Below are 24,211 nucleotides of genomic sequence, written 5' to 3' on the forward strand. Positions count from 1 at the left end.
AAAAAGAAAAGCTTACATCAAAAAGAGACTGAACACAAACTTTCATTAAAAGTGGTTGTTTTTTTGTTTTTTTTTTTATCTTTGCAAACAGTGACTAATGGACAACATTCTTGGCTTGAATATCTGGTGGCTACATCAGAACCCCGAAAAATTGGCTGTTGCTCTCAGAGGCTAAGTCAGCAAATTAGCTGAAGGATTGCCAGACAGAATAAATAGAGACAGAGTGAGAGGGTTTTTTTAAGAGAGTAAGCACACACACACACAAACTTTAAAAGACTCGGGTATACAAGTTATGCAGTTTTATTGTTTCATTGACTGTACCACAAAACCTTGACATCAAAAAAGAGAAAAAAAAATGTCCCTCATTTTATAAGTGAACATTGCTGTAATGTTAAATATCCCATCACAAAATCTCACTCCTCATATAGAAAAATTTAAAAAACAAACCAAAAAAACAATAAGCAAAAAGTACAGTCACACAGCTCAAAAACATGAAACGCTGGATTATTTGGCAGCAACTGTCTAACTTGCCAGGATTTGATCCACTGGGAGTGACAGATGAGTGCATTTGGCACTGTCATTGGTCCACAACAGGTCGCAGTGAGCCTCCTGCCAGGTGGCAGAGGGAGACATACATTGCATTATGACAAATAAACAACTCTACACTATTCCCAGGGAGGAGACAGCAAGATAAAGGAGGCCTCTACTGTGCCTTCTTTCACACCCTCATGCCCCCCCATGCCCATTCTTTTGTTCAAGAAGAGAAATAAGGAGGAAAAACAGAACCAGGCATGTGTGCACACCAGCGAATGTAAACTGTCTTATAAGCAATCAAAAGAAAAGGCAACGTGTCAGTAAATATCGTGTGCGCGGACTTTGTGAATTAGGGTAAAAACTGTGTTTTAGAAAAATAGCACATTTTTTCATGCTTGTATGAAGTGAAAAGCATCAGTAACAAGTAAATTCATTTGAAAATATGTGCGCCATCATTTTCCTGGCAAAAATGTTTAAAAACTTTCAAATGCAATCCACTTCTTTGGAATTCTTTTGACTTAAAGAGTGTTTACAGTACTGCAGCATCAAAAATAATAATAACAATAAAAGAAAACCATTACATTCAAGCATTTCCATCACTGTGCATTCAGAGTGACAGCAACAATGCAAACGTTACCACTTCTAAACCACCTTTGGAGTCCATCCCATTAAGCCTCTGAATGAGGCATCACAGTAGGTGATCTGAATCACAGAGATGCATGAAGCTTGGGTGGGTGCCTGTTCACCAGTGTACGGATTACCTGACAGTAGGTGTGCTCGTTTGACGCAAGTGGCTAGGTTTTGTGGGAAGGGGTGGCTTAATCCCACGGGAAGGGGTCTGTGCAGGGTTTGTAGCGCGATCGACACTGAAGGTTTTCATCAGCTGAGCCACGCGGCCACGCCCTGCGCAGACTGGTGCACTCCCTGACGTCCAAGGCTCCTCTGAGCTAGCCTTTTGAAGCTTTTCTGATTCGCGGATATCTGGAAGAAAAAGAAAACAACACACAACAGTTTACGTTTTGCCTTTAAAACCACAGCAACACGATCTCTTTAGTTCCCTAATGCTTACAAAGCTTTGTTAAAGGAGAGATGATGCAACATGGTGGTAAACATGTCACATGTTCCAGGTATCAAGTTTAGAATGGAAAAAAATAAAATTATTTATATTTATATAATATATATATATATATATATATATATATATATATATATATATATATATATATATAGGGATGTTTGTGTGCGTCTTCAGTTTTCAATTAGATATAGGAGCTTAAATGCTTTGCAAATCACTTATTTAGGATTTTATGTTCAGTAGCTGTTGGGCAAGCAGGAATTAACCACTACCCTTCCCGCAATGCCATGTTAGCTTGCTCTTCACCCTTTTCTGCCTTTTTTTCTCCCTTTCATTCGCTTTCTTTTATCCCGCTACGGCTGAGCAGAGGTCATCCTCAGTGGAAGTGTAGTAGGGACACAGCTGGGTGTAGTTTGTGCTTTTGTGTGCGTGCGTGTGTGTTGCCGAGGTACTGTGTTTGGAAGAGGGTGTAATTGAGGGAGGAATGGAGGGAACAGGAGTAACGAACGAAGGGGAGGGAGGGCCGCAGGGACGGGAATGGAGAGCAGACAGACGCTGCTCAGACACCAGAAGGCTTGAGGAGCCACATATTTTTAGCGTCATCCCCGGGGGACAGAGATATGTGAGAGCACCCGTGTGCGTGACTACAGACACACACACACACAAACGTGCGCACACGCAGAAAATAGAGTGAAAACACACACAGGCGTGTACAGAGTTTCTAACAGCTGAATTTCAAAAGACATGCACATTCTCACGTTACGTTCGGGTCCGTGCATGCTCTCGCACACATAAACACGGATTCAGACCCCCCCACCCACTGCACATGGATTCAGTCACGCATGCAGCCAACGCTGACTAACGCCACGGCATAGTGTGCACACACGCACAGTCACACACAAAGAGGTGAGGTACAGCCAAAACCACATGGGCACTCCTGAGGCCGGGAAACCTTTAAAGCTCTTGATGTCTTGCAGGCATGAAAGGGAGAGACCTAAAGTAGCCTTTAAGGTTGTGTTATTGTTTATTGCTGTTTACTCTGCTTTCGCTTCTCTTTCTCATTCTCTCGTGCACCTCTCCCCGTGGCTCCAACACCTCCCCTCTACCTTCCTTTTGCCCTGCCTTCCTCTGCCCCCTGACCCATAGTTCCTGTGTTAATGTCCTCTCGCTGCGTTTCGTGGGCTTGCCTCTGATTGTCTCGTTGTGTTGTGTGGTCACCACGGAAACCTTGGATAGGCTCCAGCAATTGAGGCTGACACACATTCAGGCACGCACCGAACACACACAGATGCACACAGACACAGACGCGGGCACGCACACACACTCATGGCCAGAGAGTTTTTTGAGCTCAGAGCCTTCCTGCAGGTCTGGAGTGGAATGCTTAATAGAGACAGAGAGATAGAAAGAGCAGGAGAGGGAGGATTGGTGTATGGGCAGGGACTAAATGAAACTCTCCTCAGCAGCTGCACCCCGAGCTCTGTCCGTCCGCCGAAACAAGTCATTAAAGCTACCTGCGAAAACACCTATTTAAATTAAAGAGAACCTCTGCAACGAATTGCTTGTTGAGATTGATTAATCTCCCAATCGAGCATTCAAGATGCCACCCATCACGTCCCGGGGCAGCTTGTAAATGTACAGAGAGGACAAAGAAGAGGGGCGGGAAGAAGTGTCAATGATCAGGCTAGCACAAAAATTAAAGACTAATCTATCTCTTTAAAGACGTCCACATGTCTCGCAGAGAAAGAGGAGGGGTGCGAGGGTGGAGGACTTGGGTGGGAGGTGGGGGGCAGAAGTGGGGCAGAGGGCAGAATTCCCCAGCAGCACGTCTGTGGACTGAAGCGTGGGGAGGAGGAGAGGTGTAGGTGCGCTTGTTGTGTGTGTGTGTGTGTGTGTGTGTGTGTGTGTGTGTGTGTGTGTGTGTGACGTGTGTGTAAGCGTTGGGGCAAGCTCCTGCATGGGGGCTGGGGCCCCTGTCACTTATCAGCTCTGGCTGAGCGTCGCCCAGGGCTAGAGTCGGAAAGCAGCGCTGGAATGTGTGTCCTTCCCTCTGAAGGTGAAGCCAGAGGAGAGCGGACGGAGACACAGGGAAGAGTTATAAACACAAAAACACGCGTGCATGTATTAGCTGCAGAAGACTTTGATGTTCTTGAAACCATCCTCAAATCATATGGACTGTCTCAACATATATAGGTTTATTTCTTGCACCGGCTCTGCCATCCTACCTTCATTATCTGGAGTGTTAACAGTTTCTATAACTTTAACTAAGAAATAAAAATCTCAAGATTCAGGATTTATTTTTGCTGCCAAAAGAGGAGAAAACCCACGCGATCACAGGGTGAAGCTCCACACAGAAGGACAGGTCCAAACCCAGGAACCTCTTTCTGTGAGGCAACACAGGTTTCACTTTTTGTGCAGAGTCCCAGTTAACAGTAAGACTCATTTTCAGATTTACAGGCTTTCAGTGTTTACGTTCTCAAGCATGAACTGATTTTGTTTTTCTCCACGCAGATGTTACACCTGTTTGTTTCCAAAAAAGTCTGTTTCCTGCCAAAAGAAACTGAAGAGAAAACTGGTGAGAAATATGGATTTTTCTCACCAACATTAATTACCAGATTATTTGTTATAAATACATCAACACTGTGAAAAATACCAGGGTTTAATTGCCATTTTATTTGTTCACTCACAATTTCTGCCAAGAAGGTTTTGTGGTTGGTTTGGTTTCATTGTTTCTCTGTTTATTAGGAGGATTACTCAAACATTTTAGCAGAGGTGGGACTTGGCCCAAAATTTCATGCCACATCTTCACAGATAGGTATTTAATTGAAATATGGGGGGGGGGTTAATGTCTTATTGTTTTCAAGAAAATATCACAAACTGATCTGCGTTCATATCCTCTTGGATCCAGGAACTCGATCCATGTATAGCAAGACTTTCTTTTGCTTTTGTCGAGATACACGGACTTGGATACTCTTGTTCTTACCCAACCTCTTACCTGACGAATGTAAAACCTTTAATCTTTTTAAGCCATTTAAAATTTATCAAAGATGGGATAACGGCATCCTGTCAATATCCAGAACCTGAGACTTTTAAATTGGATTTCGTCTTATCCTCCTGGGTTAGCCTAAACCATACTGGCTTGTCATGACATCCAGTCTACCTGTGTAAAACATTTACAGCATGAATGCTCCAGTGTTAGATTTCAGAGTTTTATGTTCCTCGTTGTAGCTGTAAATCCAAATTTATACTGTCACTAATACAAAGTTAGTTATTCTTTGGGAAAGCGAGGCGTGAGCCACGGTAACTGCTCAGGATGCATGAACCCTTGTCATTACCCGCATTCAAATTAAAACAGCTGAGGCATGAGCCTCATCTTTGTTGGCCTCCTCCTCCTGTTGGAACAAGCTTCCTGCCATTGTCAAGGACAGACACTGTGTCAGTATTTTTGCTCCGGAGTCGAACACATTTATTCAGCACTGTGTTCAACCCACCTCAACTCCCACCACACCAGCTGTTCTTTTGGGTTTCCTTTCCCTTTCTTCCCTCTACATTTTGCTCTTATTCACTGTCGTGCTAGCGCCCAGGGAGCATAGATGTAGCCACTAATCTAACCACCAAAGTGGGTGAAGACACACATGCCACCAAACTTCTACAATACATCTTTGCAGCCAGATCCACATTTAACTAAAAACAAACAAGAAAAACAAAAAACAAAACAACAACACACTTTGTCTTTTTGCGACATTCTCACGAGTGTGTGGGTTTGACCGCCAAAAATCTGTAATGATCTTGAATGTTTACAATAATCAGAAAAAAAAGGGGCGGGGGGCAGGAAATATTTTCAGGATTGTTCCCCCCACCCATTTTATATAAAATGCTAAAAACATGTGGCTAAACCAATAGACAGTCACACAGCTATGAGGAAGTTCCTGTTAAGGTGCTAGGAACTTGGTTTTGTTGTATGGCTTTCTAAAGGAAACTGACTCTGTCGACATCTGCCTGGTATAAACTTAAGTTGACCCAATAAAACTGCTGCAATCACCGTTGAAAGGAAAAATGTGATTTTATTTAGGTTTCTTTGTTTCTTCCAAATTAAAAAAAAATGGTTCTGGAGGAAGCCAGCCTTCAAGTTCATGTTGCAGTGAGCGTGTGGTGTAGGGAGAGCATATTTCCAGCAGAGGGACCTTTATGGAGATGAGATTTTCTGCTCAACTGGACTTTTCTTTCCCTACAGTATCACTGATTTCCACTGGATGGTGCTAACTTCACCCTTACAATGACCATTTTTATACTTAACTGGGTCACTGTGTGGTACATGAGCTTCCAACAGGTATATTAGCTATTACCAGAGGTGGGACCAAGTCATTGTTTTGCAAGTCTCAAGTAAGTCTCAAGTCTTTATCCTCAAGTCTCAAGTCAAGTCTCAAGTAATGTCAGGCAAGTCAGAGTCGAGTCTCAAGTCACTGGTGTAAAAGTCCGAGTCAAGTCACAAGTCTGAAACTTTGAATTTCAAGTCCTTTCGAGTCTTTAAAAAAAACAAAACGAAAAAATAATGTTGCAGTTATGCTAAATGTAAATATTAGACCATGTAATTTTAAAATCTGTGTTTTTCTCAACACATGACAAAATAGTGAACTTAGAAAATATACACAAATTGTGAAATTGCACCTCTATAAAATGCAGCTCAATTAAACCTAGCTCCAAGAATAATTTTCACCGACAGTTCTGAGATAAGCTGCATGTTATTCTTGGATGCGGTTGTAGGACCGGCTTTAAAATCGCATGACAAAAATATCATACACATTAAAAAAAACTGTATCACCAACGTAGCCTGGACAACATTTGCTAGTTAGATGAAGTCAGCTATCTCATCGTAGCATATTTATATGCATATTTATAATTATACGGTTCTTGGAGTGAGTGCATACACTCATGAAGTTTAGTAACTTCCGGTCACTGCAACAAGCCCAGGTACAGTTTACCGACGGATGGGTGCAGGACCTTGAAATGCACCGTGTAGAACGAAAGACCATCGTACGTATCATAAGTTTACCAGTCTCACAAATCGTCATCATAAATACACATTCCTTAACCGTTTATTAATAGGACCTTTGAGCTCAACGGTAATTAATTAGTAGTGGAAATAATTTCTGGTAGCATCACAGAAATGTAGCAGTAACAACAATATTGTATGCTGTAATCGTACTGGGCAATTAGTGATACAAAAAACCTGTTTTATCCTGTGAATAAAAGTATATGTTTTTGTCAGTGTACCATAATAACAGAAGCGAAACGCAATATTGTGTCAGGACAATTCACTATTTATGCACAATAAATAAAGGAGCATAGCGCGACCATTTCTGTTCAGCGCCAGACTTGCTTGTAACCTATATCACTAATTATGTTATGAAAATGACGTATTAACTACTAAAAAACACTGACCTTCGTGTAAATGCTTGGAGCAGACTAACCTGTGAGCTGGAGGGTTCTGGGACGTTATATTTGGTCTTTGAATGGCTGCAATCCAGGCCATCCGTCGCGTCTTTGTTACTTCGGAAACATGGCTCGAACAATTTCTCTTCAACGACATAATCCGATAACAACCGATCTCTTTACCCGTCGGCTTCCCGTGGCTGTCATGCGACCGGCTATTGCAGTTAATAATACAACAGCTTCTTGACATTTTTGTGTTTCTTTTTATCGCTGTATAACTGATTTTAATTGAAAGCCTGCGTGCGCTAGTACCGATTGCCACGAGTTCCCAGAATCCTTTGCGGTTCTACCCGTGAATGACGTCACATTTTCAATCTCTATATAATATGCATGTTAAATTTTATATTTGGGGTAAAATATCAAGTCTTTTCAAGTAAACCGGTTCAAGTCCAATTCAAGTCACAAGTCATTGGTGTAAAAGTCCAAGTCAAGTCACAAGTCTTAGAACATTTTTTCAAGTCAAGTCTAAAGTCATAAAATTAATGACTCGAGTCTGACTCTAGTCCAAGTCATGTGACTCGAGTCCACACCTCTGGATATTACAACGATAACTCGAGAAAGATTCAAACAAGAAGTTGGTTCATCTCTACAACATAAAAAAACTCCCCATTTTATTTAACACTGGCACAAAAGGAAAGGAGGAGCAGACCCATAAAAGACTAAAAGAGAAACAAAAACACTGATACATTACCCTAACAGGAAGACCTCATCTCAGCCCAAATTGAAACAAAATTAATATAATATACACAATACTGTACAAAAGTCTCGTTTCACACCTTATTTCGCTCCATTTTGGTTGCAACAAGCCAGACTTCTCCATGCTTTCTGGAGGTCTTTCAAGGCTTTTATTTGAATGATGAATTTTAATAATTTGCTGAACCCATTTCCCTTTTTCCTAGAAAAATATAAAGAAATGACGAGTGACTCGAGACTTTTGCACAGTAATGCAGCTTTGAAGAACAACCTTTGCCAAGATTGACACAGAAAGATAGATAGGGCATTATTTACAAAACCTTTTGTTTTAATTTTTTGACTGGTATCCTTTGTTATTACTAAATTACCACTTAACAAAGGCATATGTTTACACTTTTATCCACATTTATGTTGCCTCCATGAAATAACACAGAAGAACAAGTTGAGTTTTAAGTAGTCATTCTAGGGAACTAATATTTTAGTTTTACTGCTGGCAGATAATTCTCCTTCACATTTTTCCTTGACTTCATGATATTTTTCATCAAGGTCAAAAAAAAAATTTTTTTCTTCTTTTTTGTATTTGCTCACAAACTTAGCACGACGCTCTGAAGAAAAGACTGGAGAATAAAGGATCTGGAGAGAAAGGGCTGGGGAGAGGATGGAATGAGAGGCAAAAAAATGAGAGGAGAGAAGAGCAGAGCAAACACCCCTGCTGGCCACCAATTTCCATCAGGAAATTGGTTTTCACATTTAGATTTTTTTTTTTTTTTTTGGGGGGGGGGGGGGGGGGGGGAGGGGAGAGGAGGAGGGGGAATTGGACCCTCAAATCCAGCAGATTTGGTCCCACCAAATGTCGACTGCATTGCCACGGCTGTTGACAAATTAATTGTTGACAGAAACTGATCACAATAGAGAAGCTATCAAAAGAGCAGGTGTGCACGAGCAACATGTTACAAGGGGACAAATCCCAGTCGCGTACGTTTTCCCCTGCTTTTTTTCCCCTCTAGGCAGGCCTCTTTTACTCTGCCAGTCCATAAAGATTCCAGGGGGCTGAGGCACTATTTGGCGAGCACATTGGGTTTCAGGAAATAAATCCTTCTTCCTTGCTGCAGCACAGAGAAATTTATCTAGTATGAACTTTGTTCAGACTGGTTCTGCTCAGCTCTCCAAAGCTATTATTACTCTTAGAGAAAAAGCTGCGGCTGGCTCAGAGAGCGGTGGTGATTGTCACGTAAGGCAGTAACCATGTTGTGAACTCAATTTTAAACCCATATGTTTAAAACTGGAGTCCAGGCTTTCCGCAACAAATGAAACTTAGCCAGAAATAAGAATCATGGACTTCCCACGAATCTAGATTAGTTTATCCACGGTGACACTGATCATAATCAGTATGGTTGCTTTTGCTTATTGGATTACAGGAAAACCGAGAAAATAAAAAGGTAGAAGGGGTACAAGCCCCTCCCACCTGATACTGTGAAAGATGGATGGCACACCATACAGTTTTCCCAGTACATCACAGGGGTTAAAACAATACCATGTCATCAATTCACTCCAACCTTAGATGTGTCATGTACTTTTAACTCTGAGTTAAATTCACTCACCTTTACCACCCGGTGACTCCTGTGGCTTCTGGGGTTCTTTTGACTGCAGGCTCCCTTTGGTTGATGACGTCATGCCAGAGTCTATTTTGACAGCGCTGCCGGGAGAAGAGTATGGCACGGCGGTAGCCAGCCTCAGATTTGTGAGGCCAGGTCTCATGTTGACATAGTCTGGTGCTGCATTTGCAGAAGCCGGTCTCGTCTTGACAGCGTTAGCTCTCGTGGGAGGCCTGGAGCAGATGGAGGGCTGGGGAACTGACTTCTCCTCGGTTGCATTGGCTGACTTCAACTCGAGCTGCAGAGTGAGGAGTGACAAAAGAGAAGCGGGGAGTGCGATCGGTGTTGACAGCTAATTCACATACAGTGGAATTACTGTCATGTTTGATTAAATCATTGGATAAATGATTCACTAAATTAGAATCCTCCAGTGACATGGTGCCGGAATGAAACACGCAGAACTATGACCACTGATTAAGAGTTTAAGGATGTTTGGAGAGAAAATTATAAGGTGACTTGAAAATCAAGCAGCCTTGCTAATCTTGCCTCCTGATCTTACGCCTTCTTAATCAACAATCTCACTCTCTCCTCCTCCCTCACGATGACTCCTTCGCTCTCTAAATCAACTGGAGAAAAGCTGCAGCGGCGTTAGCAACAGCCACATCACCAAAGCGCCCCCGTTTCCTTTCTCCTCCAGGAACAAATCATTCAATCTATAAACAAGGCATTCAACCAAATTATGAATCCTATAAAGAAAGGCTTATGCTGTGAATTCTTGGCTGTCACACTTGCCAAACCTCCTAAGGTGTGAATGCTTTCTTGCCATGTGCACATGGGGTGGGCCAAAGATGTGCTGGGGCCTGTAATGGAGAGAGGCTGGTATGGATATAAGATGTGAGGGAGAGAAATTTCTGTCTGTGGCAAAGAGGAGGGGAAAAAAGAAGAAGAAAAAAAATGGAACAGAGGAGAGCTCACGCGCCCAAACCTCAGGAGACTATCCCACAATCCCATCCATCTGCGACTGACGCATTCTCTATCTCTGGCGTTTTAATTCCCTGATCAAGTTCATCAACCATCTGTTCTAGGGCAGTCCAGAAATCCTGCCTTGTCTCTGTGATTCAGCTGTTCTTGCAAAGCGTGTCACCTGCACACACACACACACGCACACGCACACACACACACACACACACTTGTATGCACATAAACGCAGAAGAAAGCAAGGGGATATAGCAAGCCTACTCCCCAGACGACACAAGGCTGGAGCGGCGATGGAGCTAGTGGGAGTACAGGACAGTTCAGCTGTTCCCCGGAGAGAGAACTGTGAGGGGTGCGGCAGCTTAGACAAGCGGGAGCACAGAGAAGGAGAATGCTGGGAGAAAGATGATCTGCAGAGAGGCTGGGAGCGAGGGGACAGCTGGCCCCAACCACCATTTCCTGTGACTCAGAGGGTAGGACTGCCACAAAAAGTCATATAGGCACTCTGTGGTGGTTGTGCTTCAAAGAGCTAGAGATTTTACTGCACATCGTATACAGCACCTTGCTGAAACATGTCTTTTAAAGTGTTTTTCTGCACAGGTATGCAAACATTTCCTTTCTTAAAAATATTTCAAAAAGCTAGAATGAGATCAAAACACCTGCAATGACTTTAATTCACAGATACCTTTGCAGTTGCTGTAGGCGGTGAATGCTCGCTCACTGACACCTGTGGGTTTAACAAAGACATTACATGAGTGATCTAGGCCATGATGCAGTGTGAGAGCACACAGCTCTGTTAGTGCAGGCAGTTACTCCAACTCACCGGCAGAGGGAGAAAAGTGCTCGCCTCCTCACTTTTCCCCTGCTGGGAGAGAAAGAGACACAGTTAGTGCTGATGGCGACTCGTCATCTTCCTCAACTTTTAGAGCTCAGTGCTTGGAATAAGCTCTTAAATCTATACTTAAAGGAGTTTAAGAAATAGAGATGAGATAAAATACTTAATTGTGTGAATATATTTCAAATTAAAAGTTGCTTTTAAGAAAAAAAACATCTGTGCGGTGGTTTTGTTTCTGCAGGAAAAACAATGATGGGCTCTTATTTCCACTGAATGAGCAGCAAGCAGCTTTAGCTTTAGAGAAACATCATGGTCAGGCCAGATGAGACTGTGTACGCTGGCTCGCTGTGGCTCAGTGTGTGCATGGTTGCCATGACAACACAGCAAATCTCTTTTTGAGATAGCATGGAAAAAGGAAAAAAAAAAAAAAAAAGGAGGCACCCACCAGCACCCCCAACACACACACACACACACACACACACACACACACACACACACACCTAAAATATCACCAGGTCAGAAATCATCAGCACATTATTTTGACACAGAAACAGGGCAGCGATTGATTTTCACCAGCTATGCTCAAGAACCTAATGGAAAGTTTCCACAAACTGCTCTGCGGGTATGAGAAGTGAAAATGACTCCACCACAGTGTTGAGATTGAGATGGAAATATTGAGTTGAATGGATAAAAGATAAAGAGCACCGTGAAACTTTATTTTATGTCGATCTGAAAGCCCACTCCATCTCAGTCATTTTTATTATACACGATGTTTTGATCAACTTTAACATATTTATTAGGTGTATGTTTTTATTTAAATCAAGAGGCGATAGCAGTGTTTAATATTAAAAAATAATTATGACTTTTTTTTTCTCCAACCAAAATGATTTGATTTTTAAGGATCACAGAGAGCTACACACACCTTTAGATTCAGGGAGACGTCGGGTTGCGTTTTAGAAAGGAGGTTCTCTCTCTCAGTCTTGACAGGTTCCGTGTTTTTTCTGTCCTTCAGTATAGTTTGATGGCTGGAAAACATAAACAGAATGTGTCACGTATAAAACCCAACCAAATCTCCTTAAATGACAGTCTGTTAGCAACACATGCACACAAAAAAAGAAAAACAAAAAACTGAAACACTGATTCTTCTGTTACACGTTGTTCTCTGCCTTTAATCTTAATTATTTAAAAAAAAAAAAAAAACAAAACATCACTGTCTGTTTTGTATTACAAATGTGTATTACCTCGTGTTGTTCTGCAGGCTTGGAGTCTTCTTCTCTCCAAATCCTGAGCAGATGAATTTGGAGCTCAGCTCATCCACCTCCCCAATCACAACAACCGCCACGTCCCCATCCCGGCCGAGCTGCCAGCTGACACTCTTATTGTTGGCTGTTAAAAACACGAACACACTTAAACATTACAAGTCAACTAGCTACTGAAACAAAACTGAAAGTGCTTTTGAATTTCCCTCAGTGAACCTGTCCAAAAAAAAAGAAAAAAAAAGAAAATGTGGGATATGCCTACAAATCTTATAAGGCTATATCAAAACAACACAACAGAATAAATGATGAAATATTGAATAGACTATTTAGAAGGCCCACCCCTGATTTTTCAAACGATTACTCTGAAATGTTTTATTAACATTGATAACTAGTGATCAACATAAGCATACTTTGACCCTCACATAACAACTTGTAGTGCTGGTTAAAGACATTCTAAATCACAGTCCAGTCTTGGTGATTCTCCTTGTGGTCTAAGGCCACAAGGAGAATAATTTATAGATTTATAAATGATGATTTATTCATTTATTTATTCATTTATTATATTCACTCTGCTGTTTTGCTTTCTAGATGGGGTCCGCGGCTTCCAGCCAAATATAATATACGCCTGAAAAAAAAAAAAAAAAGTCTAAATATACGTGATTGTGTTGTATGGTAACGCGGCTCGCTTAAAAGATCACTAGTAAAAGTTACCTGTGATTATCTCGCGGCTTCTGACTTATCGCTTTGTCTTCACTGATTTTACTGCAGCTCTCTGTTATTGCAGTGATCACAACATTTAACAGACTTGTAGCGCTTACTTAGATGGAGATACATATTTGTCTGTGTGTGTGTGTGTGTGTGTGTGTGTAAATGACAAGTCTTTCTCACACGATAAAAGGTTATTAAGCTGCAAACACTTACACTTGTTTTAGAACTGATGCTTTTCATCCTGTACATGAGCTCTTTAGGCAACATTATAAAATTCAGGTTGCCTTCTTAAAGACCTCATAGTTCATAGAGCCTGGTTCTGCTGGAGGTCTCTTCCTGTTAAGATGGTTCTTCTTCCCCACCATAGTTCATAGTGGATAGTCTCATTTTAGGCCCTCTCTTTCCCTCTAATATTGTCTAAATGACAATACAAGACTTGTTTGTGAACTGGTGTTATATAACTAAAGCTGAACTGAAACGCACATTATTCTCACACTCATCAACCCACTCACTGATCCTTTATGCCCTGGGGCTGTCTTGTTATCCTGGGGTCGAGACTGCTATCAGAATATAAATGATATTCGTCACAGGCTAAATGTGACCACTCAAAACAACTTTGTATTGATTTGCAGTCACCCATCTGTGTAAGGGGAAAACATGGACCCACAGTGAGCCAACCAAGAAAACAAAGACACTGGATTTAAGTACACGTCAAGAGTTGGGTTTTTCCTTTAATTTGTCATCGGTCCATATGTCACATCCTTGTAACTATGTTTGGAGCACTGAGAAGTTACTTTCATAGTGAACTGGTTTTGCCAGCCAACCCTGTGGATCACATTCCTGCGAGGCATACCAGCATGACGCAACCGTCAGAACATACCTCTAAACACATTTCCAACAAAAAACTGACAGCAAAAGCCACAAAACAATTGTCAGACGCACATGACATGAACCCTGTCATCTGAGTACAAGGATGCTACATTTTATGGACAGAATGTACAAGAGGCATTTCCACTGTCCTCACCAAGAATGTGTTGCACTTTCTTATAAACAGAATATATCTGTATTTGAAATAACAATCTGTTGCTGAAGAACAAGATCATTGATTCTAATCAGTTTTTTCCGCCTCGTGTAAATGTCAGCAGTCTAAGAACAACATAAACAAAGGCACAGAAACAGGGCAGCATAAAGTCAAAGTCAGCACATAAACACTCATTACCACGAGGACAACCTTGTGGTAACCAAAAAAGTACTTCCAGAAACAAAATTGTACTTAGAAAAGTAAAAAAAATAGCAATGTCTTTAGTTTTAGTCTCTCTCAGTCTGACGTCAGAACAAACAGCACAATAAGGCACTGCTGCGTGTGTATTATTTTGGACTAGGATTTATATGTGACTGTGAGTCATGTGTTTGTATTGTTGTATTGTGTTAATGTACTTCTGTGAGCTTCTTTAATCCTCCAGTCTGACAAGTGCGCTCCTTGTCACAATAAGACATTTCAAAAGTGCCACCAAACCGAATTAGACCTGCAACAACAACAAAATCAAAACAAGCACATCCTGCACTGGAAAACTAACCAAAACTAACCTGAATCGACAGGCAAAACCGGAAAACTAAAGAAAAACAAAAACTAATGGAAAACACAAAAGTGCAGGAGCAACTGCTGAGTGGGATATGAGCTTCATTTTGTGGCTAAAAACCCATTTGGCATTTCAGCTCTCCCACAAGACCATCCAGATAAAAATCAAAGTCTCCATTTCTTTTTCAAACACATACATTTCCTGCTAACTTCCCATTTCAGACTCTGCTAATTGTTTAAAGGCCTGAGTCTTGACTCATGTCCTATTTTTACATTTTTACATCAATTATCCACCATTTCCTCTACACGCAAGACAGAAAAAGAAAAAAAAAGCCGTGTTTGTGGAGAAGAGTTGTAACCATGTGTTCTCAACCTACAGCCTCCTAGAGATGACTGCACTGGTCATTAAGACACAGTGCATTGTTCTCTCGCTCTGTACCACAGTTGATAGAAAGTGCTTTGATTAACCAAGACCAGACAAAACACATCACTGTGTCAATCATCAACTGGCTTTAAGTCATGCTGTGATATCATTGTAGTTTAAGTAACTGCTGCACTCATCCAAATAAATTAACTTTGCCTCTGATGTTTGGATTAAGGTGATAGAACAATTTGTTATGTTCGCGTCGTTACGCAACGCCCTTCTTCCAGAAGTCCTTAATACAAAAGACGTACAAGAGAAAATGCAGACACGCAAGATTTTGCCAAACCAGTTTCACGACCGGCTTGCAGCTTCCTGAGTTTCTGCTTGTTTTGTTTTTCCCATGCATACTCTCACCACCTAGGTTGAGCAAAAGAATTTACCAAATATGAGGAAAAAGACAGTATTTGTAATCATATCTTATGTCAGCTTCTGATAAACACATGTGCTCTTCGTTTAACTTGTAAATTTCCCGACAGGGCTGTTATTTTGCCATCTCCTCCTGTCCTGTGGATGTTTTCTTCTGACATTTATTTGCCATCAACCACAGAATTCCAGATATGAGCAACATCTGGGACCTCACATTGCAATGTTTCAATTGGAAATAAAATGATCTAATTTAGAGTTTCTGTCTGTGTGAATGAGGCTCAGAAGACAAGGAAATTAGACCATACGGTCAAACTATTTTCACCTTGTGGAGGGTGAAGCATTTAATAAAAAGTGCAATTATAACAGATCTTTAAATAAAGATCTGCAATAGTTTAGGACCTAAGCTGTAACCCCCCCCCCCCCCAAAAAAAAAAAACAAAACAAAAAAACAAAACAAAACAAAAAAACTTATTTTGATGCTCACTTCATGTTTTGACAAACAGCTGTTCAGATAATTGGGAGCATGCAAACTCCAGAAGCTTAGGATATCTGTCACAGCCAACGTACACATGCTTCAGTGGTTCCCTTATCAAGCTTTGTAACGCTCTATCGGGTAATTCTCAGCACACTACGCAAATATCTCAACTCCAAGGACTCTGAAAGCGCTTGCTCAGAAGAGAACAGATGGTTTTCTGTGGAACCTTTGTGAAAACGTGACAGTCGGAGTGCCTGAAAAACCTGAAGCTGCACCCTGCAGCTTCAGGTTTGAGATAAACAGGAAGAGAGAAGGTTAAAAAAGGTGAGGTGGCGGCTGTGGTTGTTGATGAAGAGTCTTTACTCAGTGTGGTTACCTTTTCTTGGCTTTGCTCTCTTGGACTCTGCGTCGCCCCCCTCTCTCTCCAGTTTCTCCTCCCGCTCTTTCCAGCGCCGCACCTGCTCTTGGCGCATTTTCAGGAACAGTGTCTTTTTCTGCTCTTCGTTGAGGGCTTCCAGCACCTCAGGGTCAATGTACATGTCCTTTAAGATCTGCTGCAGCATGTTGGCAGCCAAATGGTTGGTACGTTAACCTGGTACCACTTGGCAAGCAGTTGAAGCTTGCTTCTCGTAGTGCACAGTGTGTAAGGATGATTTATGGTCTCATGTCAGCAGAGGACTTTTGTAGCTTCTTATTTGTCTCTAAAGTCACTCTTGAAGTCATGAATTAAGGTTCTTGCTCTTTCTACACATGCTTTTGTACAAGCTGTACTATCTCACTCATACAGACTGTCTTTCTCTCTCTCTCATACACACACTCTCTCTCACACACACACACACACACACACACAAATCCTGCTTCCTTTCTATAATGTGCTCAGTTTCCCCATCAAGATGTCAGATTTCTTTGGAGGTCATCTTTGGCACAATCTATGAGAAAAACAAAACACACAGTGAAGATCATCTTGCATGATTTTCAAAGCTGCAGTGTCTTACATATTTTCTTAAGAAACTTTTTTTCTTATTTCCTAGAAATATCTGTTTAAAGCAGTTGTCTTGTCCTTCCGTGCATGAATACGGAAGAGCCCAAAGCCAATTTCAACACTTTACAGAAAGTCTGCTACCCAGAATGGGAGGAGATTCCAAAGGAATGGGACTGCATCTGACATCAGTGTCCCACCCTGCTCCTTCCTCTCCCCAAAACCATGTTCGTTTCTCTCTAAAACTCTCACAAGATAGCGGCCCCCGCCTCTTTTTCCTTTTGTAAAAAAACATGGCCAGTGTCTGGTTGTAATGAGGGATAAAAATCTGGGTCATAGCACTGGACAGCGAGAGCCAGGTTGTCTAACAAGAGGATTGAAATGGACTCCTCCAGTCACAGTGGGTAGTTAAACAATGGCTACCACATAGGCAGCACTTGGAGGGAAAGAAAGCTCGTCTCAGACTGAAAACTATCACACTGGTGGAATACAGATTGGTGTCTGCTAAACACACCGCAGGGTGCAGAGAAGGAAACCAAAGAAAACAGGGGGGAGGGGGTGAAGTGGAGAAAATGAGTGCTACAAAACAAAAAGGGAGTTGTAGGAGAAGGTTAGAATTTGCTGAAGTACTCACAGTGGGATGTAGACAGCCGCTCCACAGCAGAGTATGCTAACTGAGCTGAGGGAGTCACAGCGCCTGTGGGTCCACCTCGTCTTTGTGTGTATGACTGAGCTGATGACATCACAGCATTCCATAATCTCTTTACCTCCCTCTCTCTCTCTCTCTCTCTCACACACACACACACACACACACACACACTAAAGCTACATTTAAGGCTACATTTCAACTTCCTGAGTTGGTCTCAGGAAGTTGAACTCACACTTTAAAAAGCTAGAAAGAAAGGCATGCGTTCATGTTCATAACACACGTATTTTCCACATCTTCACACATTTTCGCTTACACATATAATTCTACACAAATAATATTAAAAAAAATACAGCAAAGAAAAATGAGCTCTCTTCCTCCTGTATTTTCTTCCATTTTAATGACGCCTTTTAATTAAGAAATGCTATTTGCTAACGTTCGCGTTTAGTATTACCCAAAACTTTAGCACAGCCTCTAGCATTATGTGAAACAACCGATGTGCCTTCTAGCATTATGCAAGTAACTGTTTGCTGTTTAATTTACCATGTCTGCTGATAGTTTGCACATTCAAGCCAGAGGAAATTTTCTCAGCTAACTGTCCTCCTCTGCTTATGAGCCACTCATTTTTAGGTAAAGAGCGGCCTCTACTGGTTAAGGCAATTGCTGTGATTTAAAAAAAAGAAAAGGAGCCTGCCATGGATTACGTCACCACCCAAGCCAGTGCTCAACTACCTTAAACTACAGCACTAAACGAAAGCTGAATAAAAACTGTGTATAAGCACTTATGCACACTGACCGCATGGCTCCATAAATTTCCACTGCAAAACAGCGTAAATATACAATGCATGCAGACACCTGCACCTAAAACGTAACGAGGGGCAGGATGCTTTTGTAACAAGCCATTTGTTATAGTCAGCGGTGGCAAAGTGCTCATGTGAGAATGGTCATGCTTCAAAATTAATAAAATGTAAGTTCTCTAGATTCAAAGTGTGGCACCTTGGATCAGACTAAACACATCAGAACACATTACAATGTGTTTTATGTTTAATAAGAGAATTTTTGTTTAATTAAATGGGGTTTATCCTTTTTTTGGATGCTTTAATCATGCTGTGACGACAGAGACCAGTTCTCTGTGTAGATTCTGGGATGAGGAGCAAAGTCGGAGTGTAAGCTGGCATCTGGGCTGGAGTCCATCTCGGTATAGCACATCCACTTCAGTTTTTTCACTCTCCATCCCCCTCTGGCAGGCTGGGACTATGAACTAACAACAAAGCACAAACATATATATGTCCTGGAGAAATACCTTTGGGCATATCTAGAGAATGGACCTCCCAGCTCGTTATGCTGTATTTACTCTTATGTGGGTTCTTCTGATAGGAGGAGAATGGTTGAAGCAATACAAAGGTACCGCGTGTGGATGGCCCAGAAATAAATCTGCCTCTATGCTCCATGATTTAGAACCTAGAAGCAACCCAAATGGTGCTGCTTTATCACTTTGCCAATTTTCAGAATTTACATAATGATAATTAACATTTTCTATGTCATTTCATTTTATTAACAGAATTAAACCAAGACTTCAACTTGTTACAGGGAATCAGTTTTACTTATAAATAGCTATAAACTCAAGATAGTGAGACGCATCCTAAAAACATCTGGAAGCAACTTTTTTAAGCTCTTTTTTAAACTTTGATTTTTAGCTTAACTCTGACACCAAACGTATTAAAAAAGAAAAAAAAATAAGAAAGAAAAACAATCATTACAAAAATGTAACTTGAAACATGTGCAGGTTCTGTTGGGTCACGATCAATAAAGTCTAATTTCTTTAGTTTTAGATTAACAGAAAAACTCACAGAAGAGCAATTGTTGCATACAGATGATCACAAATTGCATAGTCGGGATAGTCAGAGAACAAAGTAACGCTTTATTTTACAGCCTGGTTTTACACATACAGTACTATTGTAGAAATCTCTAAGAAGACATGAGTCATCAGGTACTCGCCATTGCAAAATTTGCATTTTATAGGCTGTAAAATTAAGCTTTAGCAATTAGTATCATTGCAAATGTATAATCAGACATTGTAGACAGCACTACATAAAAATTAAACAGACTTTTCAGTGATTTCCCCCACCCCCATCCCACAACAAGAAATGAAACATGAAAAACACATACATTTTGAATATAGATTTTTTTCACCCTCATGGGTAAATTAAATTTATTCTTTTTTTTTATAATTTGTCAAATGTACATAAATTATATTTAATGCATCAAAAACCAAATGAGCAAATCAAATAACCTCATTTTTTTTTTAAATAAAAAGAGGTAACAGAAAAGAGAACAACATTCTTTGTTGAGATCATTTTTAAACAAGTATTGGTCAGGCATTTCATTAACCTGGGAAAGCAAAGTGCTACACACAACAACCACTGAAGACAGTTCACCATACACCTTAATGAGGATTGGACTGAAGCACCTTTTCTTAGCTTAAAGCTAAAATGGAGATTCCAGGGATTTTTTTTTTCTTCTTTTTAAATTTTCCTTTTCACAAAAAAACAAAAGAAAAAACAAAAGAAAAAACAAAACAAAGAAACAAAAAAAAAAACCTCCATTGTATGTTTACAGTCTACCTTGAACAAACCATTAGCCAAGTTTACCCTTTTCCTTGAGAGGGGCATACTTGCAGGGACAATGTTCGATTTCAAGTTAAAGTAAGTACGTGAACTGCTTGACTCAACAGGCTGCTAAGACCTTGGTTTACTATATTTTCCTCCAGGATAGAGCTTTGTGTGCAAATAAAGGCATACAATTCCTTCATGAGAAATAAACATGGAATTCAGCCATATGCTTTCAAATAGTAATCATATATTTAATTGATATACATATATTGCCACCATTGGCACATATGATATTGCACACAGTGATGAAATGTTGCACAGAAAGAAAAAAAAAACAAAACGATATTTTTGTGGGCAAAAACATTCCAAAATTACAAATAATGTGGAATAATGCTGAAAAGGTAAAACTACATAAAAACAAACAAAAAACAAACAAACAAAAACCCCCACAAAACAAAACAAGACATGCTTGCTACTCCCCATTAATTGAGCAACTTACAACTTACACATAACTAACCCAAGCCATGAAACAAGCATTTTAAGGGGTGGGGTGGGGCTTTCCCGTAACAACGGATACCATTTCAGGCCACTACTGATGTTCCCAATCAGCCCCTGCTCTCCCTGCTAATGCATATGGCTGGTGAAGAGCCATCTCTTCTGCATCGTCTTGCATCTAGGTGACCACCCCCTTCCATGTTTACATGTAGGCCGATACCTGGATGGCTAGGGAATGGGGATGGCAATAAAGTCGGGGGGGGGGGGGGGGGGGGGGGGGGGGGGCTGAAAGGTAGCAGAAAAAAGTTAAGAATTCTGCTCCTATTTTTCTAAAGAGTTTGTAACAGACACTTTTAGCACCACGAGTCGTGCGCTAGCACACAAGGGGGCTGAGACACAAGAAATAGAAGAAAAAGGAGTTTTGAAAAAAAGAAGAAGAAGAAAACAAAAAGAAGCCATAACTGCGATCCAAAGCACCAGGCCAGCGTGTAAGCATGCGGAGTGTGTAAGGCACCAGGTTGTTTATATGCTGAAGAGGATGCTCCCAATCAGGTATCATTTAGGCTATACCAAAGGCTCCAAAAATAGGTGGTCAAGGACAGTCTAGTTTGCTGGTTTCCAGTCAATCTAAACATGGGAGCAATCATTTAATTCAATGCTGAGGTAAATCTGACAGTATCTGATTGTTGCCAGTTTCTCTGGAGTTTACTGACAGAGTTTATAAAACTGCTATCACACATCTATGAGATGCGACTGAACTGGATTAGAACCAGTTGTTTTCCGTGTGGCAGCCCAAATATTTACAATTAGACCAGAACAGAATCTCATCACCCCAGGTGGGTATTTGGGCTTACAAATCTAAAGCAGAGCTATGAGAATGTATCCAAAGTAGCCCCACACTGAACTTCACACCCTCAGATCTTAAAACGCAAGAAAGGAATGTGCACATCCAATGACATAACAGACATTCACCAACAGGTGAACCAGGCCGTCTTCACCTCGGCTAAGCCAGGCAAGCGCCTCAGTGGCCGTCCTCATAGTGTGATGGTGACATTTCGATTACTGTTCACAAGGTCGCTGCTTTTACAATCATGCTTTGAAACAACTTCCACTAGAACTACACCGAGCCTTTTGGATGGTAATCCCCCCCCCCCCAGTCCTCGAACTTGAGATTCATACAACATAGGCAGATAAAGATACGTATGGAAGGGTCTTTGAGCCAATATTTTGGGAGACCAACGAAATTGTAGTGCAGATAAACATGCAGCAACAGCACTCCTTGGCACCATTTAGACTTTTATGACTAAACAAGATCACAAAAAGTTTGTTTCATATGTACTAACCGATTGCGCTCTTCCAGTTTTTACTATGCCAATCAACACAGTATATTCAGGGTCTTTTGCCTTGTTAAATAATCTGCAGTTCAGGCCATTTGCTACATGTTGTCTCTGCATTTCCTCTATCAAATACACATTTAGTACCTTTAAACTGAACACATTGCATTAACAACGAGACACAAAGGTAGTCTATTATATATCCATCTGCATGGCAACAATTTCAACTGAAACAAAAGTTACAATATTAATATATCTTTGAATGCCTCTGGCAAATGTCAAGATCCAATGACCAGTTCCTTATATGCAATGCATATTGCACAATAAATAGAGCACTTATTTCATTTCATGAAAATGCCTACACGTTCCTTTGTTTTGTTTTGTTTTTAATATATATATATATATATATATGTACTGCATGAAATCTTATCAGTTTCCGAAGCAGGCCTAGCCCTCATATGATTTATGTGTAAACACCTCTCTACTCACAGGTAAAGGTAAATAGGATGGCAAGTACATGTGACAACCTTTTACAAAGTTTTGGAATTTTGGTCAAAAAAATTAAAACATCTGATTTGTGCTGAAGTCATTTAACTCACATGAGAAGGAAACTTTTTTGTCTCTCCTTTGAACTCGGCAATAATTCAATTTGAACATTGCAAACACTTTTTTTTCCTCTCCTCTTTACAATAGCTTTAACTGGTACAAAAGTTTTCTGTTAATAAGGGAAATAAACAGTTCAATATCGTTTGTCAAGTAGGAAACAATGTTCAAATATAATGTTATTACTTTGTTTAGCAGCCTGTTACTGTATTAATGGTGGTTAAGTGGGGTAACATCCAGCGATGAGTGACAACATGTCATAACTGTCAGGTCGTGGAGGTTTCTTATATTGTGGGTGATGCTCCCTTGGTTAAACCAATACAGTTAAATCTTTAGATTTCTTTCATTATACAGTAGAGTGTTTTCTTTTTAATTATAATTCTCTTGTTATTTTCATTACTCTGGCATGTTTTTCCTCTCTCTCTCTCTTTTTTTTCTTTTTTTGTTTGCTGTCTATATCAATCCTCGTCTCCATCGTCCTGCTGCATCTCCTCTTGTTGCTGCAGCTCGCATGCCCTTTTCTCCCGCTGTTTCTCCTGGATCTTCTTCATCTCCTCGGCATATTTACAGAAAGTATTCCCAAATTTGGACCACACTTTGTAGGGCACTGTAATTGAGTTGCGGTACGTTGGCTTCACCTCGCTTACCCTCATAAACACACCGTACTTATTGGATCCGACGTCGAAGAAAAACCGTTTGTTGTCCACAGTCAACGATGACCCTTCGGGCAACTCTGCAGGTTCGTCCTCTACACCATAATCGTCAATAAGTTTAGCCAAAGCGTCACGAAACTCAATAAGTCCCTGGGCAGGCAGAGCAATCGTCTGGCCTTGCGTGAATCCCAAACCGGGCCCCCGGTTAACGGTCTGTCGAATCCTCAGAAACCGTCCCCGCTGGTTCTCTTTCAGATCCATATAGTATTTCCGATTTTCTCGGACCAAGAACTCGCTTTTGAGGGCTCGCCTGGGCTCGTCTTGTACCATCCCCGGGTTGCTCGGACCCAGCTGGGCATAATGTTCGATGAAGTCCCCCAAGTAGTCACGGAACTCAACCGCCACGGACATGGAGAGAGTGAGGCGGCTCTTGTTTCCACCGGCCCCGACTTCTGCTATCTTTAAGAAGCGGCCTTTCGCGTTCTGCTTAACGTCCAAATAGAAACGTTTGTTTTGGATGTCAACCCTCTTCGATGCCAGCTCTTGGGTCTCATGCTGGAGCCCGGAGGCCGAGCCCGCCCCTCCTGTCGCTAGGTGCATGGAACCGAAGCCTGGGCCCGTAGCTGCTCCTCCCTGCTCACTTCCACTGTCTCTGTCCGCCATGATGCTGCCTGCCTGCCTTCTCCCTCTGTCTGCTGCACAGCCACAGCGAGCCGGAGCTCTCGCGAGATCTACACAAGAGTATAAAAAAATAAAACGAGAAGGGCGCTTAACGCAGAGCGATTGCCATGTGTTTTAATGCCCTTTATGCCACACCGCACGACTAATGTCATAAGCTGTCACTAACATTGAAAGCGAAACCTACGGTTGTTGGAGGAAAT

At 41.2% G+C, this 24,211-nt stretch overlaps 2 protein-coding genes across 3 annotated transcripts; both read right to left on the reverse strand.

Annotated features, from left to right (window-relative positions):
* Window positions 1–284: 284 nt before the first annotated feature.
* On the reverse strand, window positions 285–17,771 carry LOC146660575 (uncharacterized). 2 transcript variants are annotated; one of them, XM_085420514.1, is made up of 8 exons: window positions 17,622–17,771; window positions 16,385–16,937; window positions 12,439–12,583; window positions 12,120–12,222; window positions 11,186–11,224; window positions 11,048–11,089; window positions 9,394–9,685; window positions 285–1,515 (listed from the first exon to the last, which is right to left on the reverse strand). In XM_085420514.1, the coding sequence occupies exons 2-8, from the start codon at window positions 16,569–16,571 to the stop codon at window positions 1,292–1,294; spliced, it is 1,032 nt and encodes a 343-aa protein (XP_085276640.1). In that variant the 5' UTR covers window positions 16,572–16,937; window positions 17,622–17,771; the 3' UTR covers window positions 285–1,291. The 2 variants fall into 2 exon arrangements, with proteins under 2 accessions (XP_085276640.1, XP_085276639.1); XM_085420513.1 differs by having other exon boundaries at window positions 11,186–11,227.
* Window positions 17,772–22,471: 4,700 nt separating this feature from the next.
* puraa (purine-rich element binding protein Aa) lies at window positions 22,472–24,061 on the reverse strand. The gene has a single exon (XM_085420515.1). It carries the CDS (start codon window positions 23,991–23,993, stop codon window positions 23,136–23,138), a length of 858 nt encoding a protein of 285 aa, XP_085276641.1. The 5' UTR covers window positions 23,994–24,061; the 3' UTR covers window positions 22,472–23,135.
* Between the last annotated feature and the right edge of the window lie 150 nt (window positions 24,062–24,211).

The sequence above is a fragment of the Rhamphochromis longiceps genome, linkage group LG10 (assembly GCF_057381845.1).
Source record: "Rhamphochromis longiceps isolate RC_006_pf linkage group LG10, R_longiceps_female_GT1.1, whole genome shotgun sequence".
Classification (NCBI taxonomy): domain Eukaryota; kingdom Metazoa; phylum Chordata; class Actinopteri; order Cichliformes; family Cichlidae; genus Rhamphochromis; species Rhamphochromis longiceps.

Coding starts and splice junctions, on each gene's coding strand:
- puraa (XM_085420515.1), bottom strand. CDS start 23,993: ATGGCGGACAGAGACAGTGGAAGTGAGCAGGGAGGAGCAGCTACGGGC.
- LOC146660575 (XM_085420513.1), bottom strand. CDS start 16,571: ATGCTGCAGCAGATCTTAAAGGACATGTACATTGACCCTGAGGTGCTG. Junction 12,223..12,438: donor AGCCTGCAGAACAACACGAG/GTAATACACATT, acceptor TATGTTTTCCAG/CCATCAAACTATACTGAAGG. Junction 11,228..12,119: donor ACGTCTCCCTGAATCTAAAG/GTGTGTGTAGCT, acceptor TTTCTCTCCCAG/CAGGGGAAAAGTGAGGAGGC.